The sequence below is a fragment of the Colossoma macropomum genome, unplaced genomic scaffold (genome assembly GCF_904425465.1).
Source record: "Colossoma macropomum unplaced genomic scaffold, Colossoma_macropomum, whole genome shotgun sequence".
In the NCBI taxonomy this organism is placed as follows: Eukaryota; Metazoa; Chordata; class Actinopteri; order Characiformes; family Serrasalmidae; genus Colossoma; species Colossoma macropomum.
The window spans coordinates 4974251-4986193 of record NW_023494787.1 but is presented as its reverse complement, the minus strand read 5'-3'; the positions used below and the strand labels follow the sequence as shown (position 1 = coordinate 4986193).

Genomic DNA, 11943 nt, shown 5'->3' with positions numbered 1-11943 from the left:
CAGTGTGGCACTTCAATAATTTAGTATATCGCTGCTGTCAGAACAAAACCTCGTATCTCCATTTTCGTTTTTCAGTTTTTATCATAATTTGAAAATGCCTGTTGTTCTTTACATTGTGTGTAAATTTCGTGATGAATGGACCAAAAGAAACGGCCCAAAATGACTTAGAAAAAAGTCTGGTTCCATTGACTTACATTAAAAGTAGAGTAGGTTTTTTCCTTCTCCTGTAAAGTTACCATTTTGGAGATTTTGTTCTGACTACAGCGATAAATAAACCATGAAAATACTCATGATGTTCACTAGCACTGGCAATAATAAGGAGCAATATATACAGTCGCTGTCCAAAGCAAAATATGTATCGGCAAAATAGTAACTACAGGAGAACACAAAACACATTCTTTACTTTTAATGTAAGTTAATGTAAACATTTTGGAGCATTTCTATTGGTCCCTCAGCACGGAATTGTCACAATGTAATGGGCAGCGATGTAGAAAAATTAAAATCAACAAATCAACTTCTTTGTGAAATGCATGCTTCCAAGATATGATGCCAAATGAAGGCATCTCTACACTCTTATTAATAATAATAATAATAATAATAATTTTATTAATATTGCACTTTTCATGCCGGTGGCAGCTCAAAGTGCTTTACAGACAGATGATAAAGCTTAACAGTAACACAAGAAATTATAAGTATTCATTTAGAATCATAAGAAAACGAAATAAATCAAATTAAAAGATAAAAACCTTGAGATGTAGAGTTTTAATGAGACGCTGACTTAAAGAGAGACGTTTTTAGACGCTTCTTAAAAGTGAGCACTGAGCTTGACTGTCTAATAAAAGGTGAACTGAGCTCCACAGTTTAGAAGCAGAATAACTGAATGAGTCTCTCCACATTTTCTGTATTTTACAGAAGGTGTTCAGAAGGTCAGTATCTGCAGATCTAAGATCACAAACAGACACTCTGTGATGTAAGCTGTGCTTTGAGGTCATTTAGAGCTTTAAAAACTAGGAGCAGAACTTTAAAATCCGTTCTTAAAAAAGACGCCTTTTGAAAGGTTCTTTAGTAAAGGGAATGGTTCTATTTAGAACTATGAGTTCTATACAGAACCATTCCATGCTTAAATGGTTCCCTGCATAGTGAAATGGTTCTTCAGATTGATAGAGAATGTGTTGTATATGGTTCTGCATAGAACCTTTTAAAAAGTGTTCTGCTGTTGTTATAATTTCAGGCTTTTAACAACAGAAAAACCCTTTTGGTTCGTTTCTATATCAAATCATTTACAACACATTTTCCATCGATCTGAAGAACGTTTTCACCATGCAAAGAACAATTTAAGCATGGAATGGTTCTATACAGAACTATGAGTTTTACCGTAACTAAAGAACCCTTGAAGAGCCATCTTTTTTAAGAGAGTACGCTTCCACTGGGCACAGAACACATCAGGAAAAGTGCTTTTAGAAACTCTAATATATTGTAAATGCAGCAACACAGTGTTCTCCAACAGCTCTGCTACTGTTTCCAGCTTATGGTGACACCAGATACAGTACAGAACCCATACTGGTTCTACACGGAATTACTTCACATTTTACGCCTCTGAGATGCACAATATTAATAAACCTGCATTGTCTTGTCAAGCATGAAGCAAGTATGGCTGGAAGACCTGCTATCAAGCTATTAAGGGAATAATAATTTTATGCTTAAATATATTTAAACGTTTGGTGAATACAATGAAAATATTAATACACATTTTGACACTAAAAACTGTGAATAAAATGTGTTTGTCCAGATAAAAATGCCACATACACCCCTTATGTAAAATGTAAATTGATGATTATATACAACAGATTTGTTCAACTCACCGGTGACGATGACTCTGGTGCCATTTCCAACCAGAACTATTTTATTGTATAAACCCGTGCAGTGGTACATGCCCGAGTCCTGCAGGGTGGCTTTAGAGATGGTCAGAGTACAAACTTTAGTATTAGTTTGTTGCATGTCGAGTTCAGGTCTGATCTCTGCCAGTTGTCCAGTTCTTTTATTGACTTTATGCCAGGTTGTTGTTGAATAGCAATACTGAACCTGCATCTCGTGTATGCACTGCAATGTAAACGGTTCTCCAACAGAGACCCGCACAGTCCCAGGAGTCTGAGTCAGCACAGACGAGAGAGATGCTGCAAAAAATTGTAGTTATTTTTTATTAAGGCTGCTAGAAAGAGTACAGAAAAGTAAGTTCTCTATTATATCAGCTTGGGACAAAGGACTGTACTGCAAGCAGGTGTTTGTTCTAAATATGTGAAATTTGAAATGTATTCCTGATTCCTACATTGACGATGATTTGCTCAGTCTTGCCTCCTGGCAAACACTAAAATAAGTTGGTGCAAAACCAGCAGAATAGTTATAATAAAAAACAAAACAATAAAAGAAAAGAAAACATGAAGGCAGCAGTGAACATTTAAGCCACCACTCACATCTACACACTTTGGTAATGTTGATCATATCGGAAATACATTGAGGCAGTTAAAAATAGATATAAAAACAGTTGCATAAAAACACAGTTAAACATTACAGTTCCAATAAAATACCTAGAGAAAAGAAAGCACTCATTTCAATAGTCTATTACAAATAAAAACAATTGTATTTCTGGTTTGCATCTGTGTTTGTAGTATAATTACAGAAGTTTTTATTTCTAGGAAACCTGGACTGGAAACCATGAGCCAAAAGAATAACTATATGGTGCTAATATGAAATAATGCTTATAGCCTTTTACAAACACAGAGCACAATGAATTATAACTGTTACTACATTATTACACTGTTGCAATGTTGTTTGGAAATGATTATTGTTATTTTGATGTTGAATTAAAATGTTACTATAACTATCTTTACATACAATGACTGGAGCAAAAATGAAGAAGACCTACAGTATAACCTAAAAGAGAAAAAGACTAAATTCTCTTCAAAAAAGTAAAAAGATACTCTTAATGCAGATATTATTGCATAAATATTCATCATTTTTATGTCATGTTTGTTCTTAGCAGCTTAATTAAAATATGAGAAAACGCGTTTAGAGTATTTGGTGAGAAAATGCAGGAAAAAAGACTGAAGACTTACTTTTCAAAGTCCGAGTGCATTAGTGCTTATAGTACAATTACAGTACTTTTATTTCTAGTAAGTCTGGACTTGAAACTATGAGCCAAAAGACAAGAATAATTATATAATGCTAATATGAAATAATGCTCATAGCCTTTTACAAGCACAGTGAGTTATACCTGCAACTGGACGCACTGTTACTACATTTGTATACTTAAAAGCAATATATATACATCATATACAAATTGCAATTTTGTTTGAAAATTATTATTATTATTATTTTGATGGTGAAGTAAAATGTTACTATAACTAATCTTCACATACAAGGACTGGGGAAAAATGAAGAAGACCTATAACCTAAAGGACAATTTCCCTTTAAAAAGAGCTATTCTTATTGCAGCTATCGCATAATTATTCACAACGTGTTTCATCATATTTTTTCTTAGCAGCTTCATGAAGAAATTATGAACTCATGGTTTAGAGTATTTGGTGAGAAAATGTAGGCAAAAAGACTAAAGACTTACTTTTCAAAGTACAAGCACAACAGAGGAGCAGCAGCCAGGGTCCCATGCTGAGCGTGTCAGAGAGTCGGAGGTGCGAGTCTGTCTTATCTCAACCATCTAGAACTGCAGCATCACTGTTTCTGCAGGAGGCCGACCCACGACTGAAGAGTCTGCTGAAGAATTTCCATCGCTGAGGGCCGATAAACAGAAACGAAGAGTCAGTCCAACGTCGGTCGGCAGAAAAACACAATCAGGACGGGGCCAGTGTGTTAAAATGGCTAAAACAGCCCTGGATCTGAAAAAGGGTACAGCACTGATTATCACCTCTGAACAGGACAAACGGTTTGGCTCTAAAACACATTCAGCAAAGTAAATCCTACAAACTGTGCAGCAGTTTGGGTTTTTACTAACAACCTTCTACACTTTTATATTATCAGTGGCTGCAACAAACAGCAGAACTGAGAAAAACTGAGAAAGAAATGTCATCTTAACTATGACTTTTAAAAAAAGATGGTTCTTTACGGGTTCTTTAGTAAAGAAAGTGGTTCTATATAGAACCATAAACACCCAAAGAACCCTTTGCATGTTTAAAGGGCTCTATGCATCGTGGAAGAGTTCTTTAGATTGATGCAGATTTTATATAGAACCTTTTTTAAAAGGGTTCTACTATTGTTATCATGTCAAGCTTGTAATATTAGAAGAACACTTTTTGGTGCTATATAGAACCATGCTCAAAAAGGTTCTATGCAGCACATTCTCCACCAGTCTAAAGAACCATTTCACCACGCAAACAACCATTTAATCATGAAAATGGTTCTTTGAGTGTTCTTGGTTCTATAGAATCATTATCTTTACTAAAGAACCCTTGAAGAACCATCTTTTTTTAAGTGTGTTCTTGTTGAATATCTGGAAACATTAACAAACAAAATTCTACATTCTTACCAAGTTTTGGAGACTGCAGTGTGCAGTAATCACCAAAAGCCGTGATCTTATTTTTATTTAAATAATCAAATTAATAACTTATTTTCTTACATTTATCACTTAATCCAGGCAAGTTTGTACTGTCTGGGTGAAAATTCAACTGCACTTATTTTAGTGAGTATAAGAAACTCAAAAAGACGAGCAATGAGAGAGTACGGGCGGAGTTACCCAGAATTCCTAGTGGGTTAGTTGATTCTGTTTATTAGATCTTATTTCTCCTTCAGATGTTGTTTTCACACAAACTGCACGTTCACATGTTTGGGTTAAATGCCAGTTTGGATTCACTTCACATGGTCAGTTTGGTTGTAACAAAACAACATAATTTAACGCCAGTTCAGTAGTTTTACTCAAAACTGTTGTCAGAGTGTGACTTTGAAAGCTCTTTTTCTTTTGCATTTCAGCTTGTAATCATTATGATTATGGCAATGTTACTTAAACTAAAAAGCTCCAGTGTCTGCAACAGTACAGCTTGGCTGTGGCCATTTATACTCTGTTTGTTAAACTTAGACGTTTGGGTGTATGTAACTCCATATTTCAGACAGCTTAATATTTTGAGTAAATGTCAGGATTTACAGTGTAAATTAAAACACCCAATTTTAAGTGATTAAGATATACTGAATTATCGCACACCCAATAATATATAACAATATAATAATATATAATATTTATTTTGATTTTTTTTTATTTAAACAGTACTTTAATAAAAGTATGATGAGCTTAAAAAAACACAAATGTAGTAATTACGTTTTACCTGCATCAATCAAATCCAAAATTCACTCTTTAAATTGTGCATTTTGATGACTTTTTAATCCCAAATGTAATCTTTTATTTCCATGTTAAATTCCACTAATCAATAGCTAGTGACGCTAAATAAACACATGTCCAACTTTCGACATTTCTTTTTCTCCATATTTGGCCTCATACAGTGACACCAGCATCCAAGACTGACAGTGGGGGTTGATTTAATGTTTGTGTTCATTTTAATTCATTTAATTTGCTTATGAATAATCTGAAATAACAGACTGAACAATATACAAGGTGCATACAAAGTGCTGGCCCAGGACTAAATGTTCTATTTGATTATATCTGATTAATTTTTGCCACAATTACTATTTTACTCATCAAATATAAAGTGTTTATTTCTTTTCACTTTAAAAAAGTCAACAAACATATCGTCGCTGTCCAAAGAAAAACAAGTGTCTCAATAAAGAATAGTAACTTTACAGGAGAGGCCAAAAACGTTCTTTACTTTTAATGTAAGTGAATGTGAAGAGATTTTATTCCAAGTCATTTTAGAGCTTTGCTGTTTATCCATTCATCATGAAATTTTCACACAGTGTAAAGGGCAGCCGCTGCGCTTGAATGACGCAGAAAACTAAAAATGGAGATACATGTTTTTCTTTGGACTGCGACGATGTAACTGGGCCAGGGGTACCCATACTTTTGCATGCAACTGCACGCATGTTTTGCATTTAGGTTACATAACTGCATAACGTAATTAGAGTGTGGACTCATATACAGACCCTTAAAGTTCAAAGGGTCAAACTACTAAATCATATCTCACAGTCCAATGCGAGTCTTTATCTGAGTGTTGTATCTGATGCCTGATAACATCAGTGTAGTTGTGTAAATTCAGGCCAGGTGTGCGCAGTTGTCCGTTAAGCAGACCATCTCTGACATCCTGCTTTGATTCTGCATTCTGCAGCTTGCTTTGTTCTAACCACATGGGACGCAGGAAAGCACAGCAGCGCAGTGTGAGCGTAGAGGGGCCACTTGACGCCCACGCCTCGCTACCTGCCTCACGGTGTGGTTTTTTCGACCCTTTACAGAAATCCACAGAGTTTCTCACACATGCTGGTCTAGCTTGAGCAAAGGCATGCAAAACTGGTATTTTTACATCTGTACCGGGAAAACAAAGACTATATTTACATGCTTTATGTATTACAGAAACTTCTTAAGTCTGAAATCTTATCTGCTTAGTCACCATGACAACTTCAGTTAGGACCGAATTTAGGACAGAATCTCTTACAGAACAGCAGCTCTTAAGTTCATAATCTTATCATTAACTCCAGATAAGAAAACAGTATTACAGAAACATCCTAACTAGACTAAACCTCCTAAATACTGTCCTAACTTTAGGATAAACCCCAGAAGAGTCTTAACTTCTGTGTAACTGTCTGTTTTTATCGTTCTGTGCAGTGACAGTAGTTCACTATAACCAGCATAGTGACGCTACATTTATCCACACTAAAACTGTTGTGACTTGTTTTTTTTCTAACATCATTTTAAAACTCCAGACGCTGCAGACTTGATCTCCACGCTCCCTCTGATTATCTTCGTGTGTTAATGTTGATGATGAAATATTACAGTGATGGTGGTGAATAATGAGACGGAGCTGAACGTGTGTCTGTTTATTAGGAGGAATAATGTTAGCGCGCTTGGCTAAAGCGCCTGGGAAATGGAGACTGAAACTGGAGCGGCGATGCTCTGATAACCAGCAGGGGATGCTGACACAATATTGTTAACTCTCAGTTTATTGCTTATTGATTTAAGCTTCTATATGTCAGTAGAGGTAGCTAATGTTAGCTGTCTGGCTAACTAGCTTGATTACTTTGATTATGTGTTTATGTTTCAGCTGTGCGCGTATGGTCGGTTGCTAAGTAACAGACATGCCAGTTGATTGTCGACTTCGATCAAGTAAGTTAAGATTTCCTAACTTGGGATAAGATGCTATAAGATAAGATTCCTAAATTAAGATCAGATTCACTTCTGTAATAGAAATTTGTGAAATATCTTATCTTGACATGTCAGTTCTTAAGTTAAGACAAAAAGACAGTAATAAAAAGTTTGTAATACAGCCCTAGAATAGTAAATATAACAACATGAAGTTAAAAAAGGAAACAGAGCTGCTACAAATAGACTAAAGAAAGTCCATCCGAACAGCAACATAATGACTGAAGTTGTGAGACGTTTCATTTATGGAAAATTATAATTAGACCATGTTCCCAGTAACAAACCCTTCTGATATTCTGATATACTAAACATGTCATTCCACTCTTTGTGATAGCAGTGTTTGTATGGTATTTGTTCAGTACTGCACTGCATGGGACCCTCTTATTCCTTCACATTCAGTACTGTAATATTTGCCAGTCTGAATATGCAGACTAGATTGCATCTTAAAGCAATTGTACTTCAGCTGATACACCACTAGTTAGATTTAAAATATCAAATTTGTTTTAAAACAAGGAATTTTTTTTGGCCTTGGGGTTCAGACAGACTGGTGCGTGTGCTGGGAAATGGGTCGGCCTTCAGGAAGCAGTGTGTGCACAGTGTTCATGTGCAGCAGACTGAGACACCAACAGCATATGTGACAGACAAAAGCACCACTAGATGGTCAAGACATACTACATCACCACTTTCAGTACAATATCTGCATTCAGAGCCCCTAATAAGAACACAGTTCTCTGATTTAGACTGATTTTATTTAGTAAAGAATATCACTTGACATGTTTTGTAAAAAGCATACCGATTCTGGATTTACTATGTCTGAATAAACCTGATATTTCAATCTGTTTTGTTTGGATTAGTCTACTTTGAGTTTCACTTAGACTGTATTTAACCCTTGTGTGGTGTTGATGTGTTTGTTACTCAGTGGTCTGCTGGACCCTCCACATTATTGTTTGTTTAAATCAATACAGCCATAAAAATTCATGTAAAAATACCAGATGTTTAAAATATCACAAGTGTCCAGCGTAGGGTTCTCCTTTAGCAGCTGTAGCCAGTCAGCAGCCTGTCTATGTTGTCCACCCTCACACACACACACACACATATACAAACACATACACACATAGACACACACACACTAACAGCAGGCCATGTAGGAGGAGAACAGAGTGAAGGACACAGCACCTCCACACTTTTACTCCCCGCTGGTTCACCCAACACCACATGTTTAATATAAATGTGTGGGGGGTGAACAGAGTGAAGACACTGAAAATGGGTTATTTTATATGTTCTTCACAGAAAATGAGCAAAGGACAAGAATCTGAGGTTGAAATAACAATAAATCACATAATTCTTTCTTTTGGTAAACATTGAAAATGGGTCCCACAGACCTGAACACCACACAGGGGTTAAATCTACTTTATCATTTATGTTATCTCTTTGCTACCTATCTGCTTCAGTCCTTGTGTTTTCCCTAATGTTATTATTAAGCTAGGTGGTATTTCATTTTGCTCAGTTGTGTATAGTCTGTACTTACAGGATGGTCCTAAATGACCTTCAGAAAAAACAAAAAAGTGTAAATATGAGATTAATCGATGATTTTATTTGGTGTTTTAGTACACAATCAATATGTGTTTTTTTAATGTCACATGCTTGTCCACTCACTCACTCACTCACTCACTCAAGAGCCTTAAATAAACAACTGAAAAACAAACAAACAAAACTTTAACTAGTCCGGCTTAGAGCAGTACTGCTGCCCTGTCCGATCCTGATCAGGTCCACACTTGCATATTGCACTTCCTGTAAACAAACAATGTACCAGGTAAGTAACACAAACAAGTAACACTGACTTTGACGACTTTTTGTCATGTGTAGATCTTCCTATCGTACCGTTATGCACGGTCCCTCCACAGTGTGTGTTCCTCGTTTACCTGAGGATAAACAACATGCAGCAGTTCATCAGTCTCTCAGTGAACTCGTCTCAAAGTCGTTACCGTAAACTAGTCTGTATCAGTTTAAGATCTAGAACATAACGCACTAAACCATAACGCAACAGCAGATCTATTCCACCTTTTCAGTGCATTCAAACAGACTCATCAGCAAAACATTGTTCTATGATTAAGTGTCACCAGGTCAACTCTGACTCATAAACATTTGCTTTCTTTCACAGTTTCTTATGTTCTAGGTACATACTGGTTAAGTGTGAGGTACAAACTCCAAAGTACTAGATAATTATTTTGAGTAAAATAATTGATGGCAAGTGTGTTCCAAGACAGTTTCATTAAATTCCACTGTAAGTTCTAGGTAAATGGGTACAAACTCCAAGCACTAGATAATTATTTCAGGTAGACAGTTGGGTAGACAATGTTCAACAGGTTCTAGGTATTATCTAGATAAATGGGTACAAACTCCAAAGTACTAGATAATTATTTTGGGTAATGTGATGGTAAGTTCCAACACAGTTTCATTAAATTACACTGAAATGCCCGACAGGTTCTAGGTATTAACTAGGTAAATGGGTCCAAACTCCAAAGTACTAGACAATTATTTCGGGTAGACAGTTGGGTAGACAATGCTCAACAGGTTCTAGGTATTAACTAGGTAAATGGGTTCAAACTCCAAAGTACTAGATAATTATTTCGGGTAGACAGTTGGGTAGACAATGCTCAACAGGTTCTAGGTATTAACTAGGTAAATGGGTTCAAACTCCAAAGTACTAGATAATTATTTTGAATAATGTGATGGTAAGTTCCAACACAGTTTCATTAAATTACACTGAAATGCCCGACAGGTTCTAGGTATTAACTAGGTAAATGGGTAAAAACTCCAGAGTACTGTGTAACTAATTTGGGTAAAGTGGGTGTTATACCCAACACAGGCTGACTAAATTACACTGAAATGCAGTTCTAGAGGCGAAGAGGTTCTAGCTATTAAGCAAATAAAGGACACAATAAAATATCTCATAATTAAATAGTTATTTGGTGGAACAAGGTGACAAATACAAACATACACTTAATTTCACTGTAATTTCATATGTTTAAGCAGAAAAGTACATTGGAAACACCAATAAATATCAGGCAGCTATATGGTGTAAAAAGATGATACAAAGACTTAAGAGTTTTACATCACATGTGTCAAACTCAAGGCCTGCAGGCCAAGTCAGGCCCACTGCACAATCCTGTTCAGCCTGCGAAACTGTTTTAGTTTTCTATTATTATCAGCCCGTTTCACCCTGAGCTGCACTACAGTCCCCAGCATGCACTGCAACATAATGTGTGTTCTAACCCCCTTTCTCCAACAAAAATCTGTGTCTAGCTTAAGCAAATAAGCAGTTTTAAAACACCTACTTCCTGGGGACATTTAATGAGGTTTAACAGTTATCTGTAGCTAATGTAGCCTATTGTTTTATAAAAAACAATTTATTTTTATTTAAAATTATTTTTAAGTGGATAACAGTTTAGACATTAAAGAAAAATGGGAATTGGAGATGAATACCAGAATTTCTGATAAAAAACTGGGAACTATCATGCATTTAAAACAATTAATAGCCTGATTTGGAAGGAATTTGAATGGAAGGTTAAGATGAGATTTTTCAGGACCCCTCATGTCACATCAAAATTCAGTGGCACCTCTGATCAGTGCTGGGGGGGCTATGGCCTGGTAGGAGACCATACACACGTATTCTGGGACTGTGCAAAGTCATCAGAATATTGGCAAAACATACAAAATTAAAAAATGCCTAGATATAGAGTTGCCCTTAGAACCATCCTTTTTTTTATAAGGAATATTACCAGAAAATGTAGGAAATAACAATCAGACATCATTACTGAGAGTCCTTCTTCTAATTGCTAACAAGTTTCCTGGCTGAGGCCGCTGCCCCCCACAGTAACGCAATGGAGGGAAAAAGTTAAGGATGTTTACTACACAAAAGTAGAACTGCAAGATTACAATTGAAATCAGACGTATTCTTGACTAAATGGTCCTCAGTTATTACATATTTGTTCTTAACGGATGTCATCTAAGTGAAACAATCCCTTCTGTATTTGTTTTTTCTTTTTGTTTTAAATGAAAGCACCATGTGCTTTACTATGAAACATATCTGTCCACTTCCTTTATGTTCATGGAAGAATTTAATTATTCATCCATAGGGGATTGTTTATGGACAATGAGAGGATGCCAAAATTCATGGACTGCCTCCAAGACATATATACCTGTGTCCTGTGTTGTGTCTTTGAAGATATAACTGTACTGTATGATTGCACTTCATAAAAAAGGTAATAAAAGAAGTTCAATATATATATATATATATATATATATATATATATATATATATATATATATATATATATATCTGTGCTGTGAAAGAAAGCGATAATTTACACACAATGCAAAGAGTAACACTTATATTTATGGAATTTGGCAGACTCTCTTATCCAGAGCGAATTTGGTCATTTTACACAGGTAGGTGAAGGTAGTGTTAGGAGTCTTGCCCAAGGACTCTTATTGGTATAGTGTAGGGTGTTTGCCCAGCCGGGGACTTGAACCCCAGTCTACAGCCCAGAAGGCAGAGATTTTACCCACTACACTACACCAACCACATTTACTACAGTTTTACTGGGTCCTTACTGTTTCCTTTCCTGCTT

General features: G+C 35.9%; 1 protein-coding gene across 3 annotated transcripts in view; it reads right to left on the bottom strand.

The window, feature by feature from the left end:
* The window catches only part of LOC118805002, an 8398-nt gene extending 3707 nt beyond the window's left edge, over nt 1-4691 (bottom strand). Inside the window, exons 1-3 of one of the 3 annotated variants that reach the window (XM_036565601.1) lie at nt 4628-4691; nt 3617-3890; nt 1863-2174 (exon numbers count right to left, since the gene is read on the bottom strand). In XM_036565601.1, the coding sequence (XP_036421494.1) occupies nt 1863-2174; nt 3617-3662 (358 nt within the window). In that variant the 5' untranslated portion in view covers nt 3663-3890; nt 4628-4691. Of the gene's footprint in view, nt 1-1862; nt 2175-3616; nt 3922-4537 lie in introns of those variants that run through there. The other 2 variants (XM_036565599.1, XM_036565600.1) reach the window with 2 other exon arrangements.
* Between the last annotated feature and the right edge of the window lie 7252 nt (nt 4692-11943).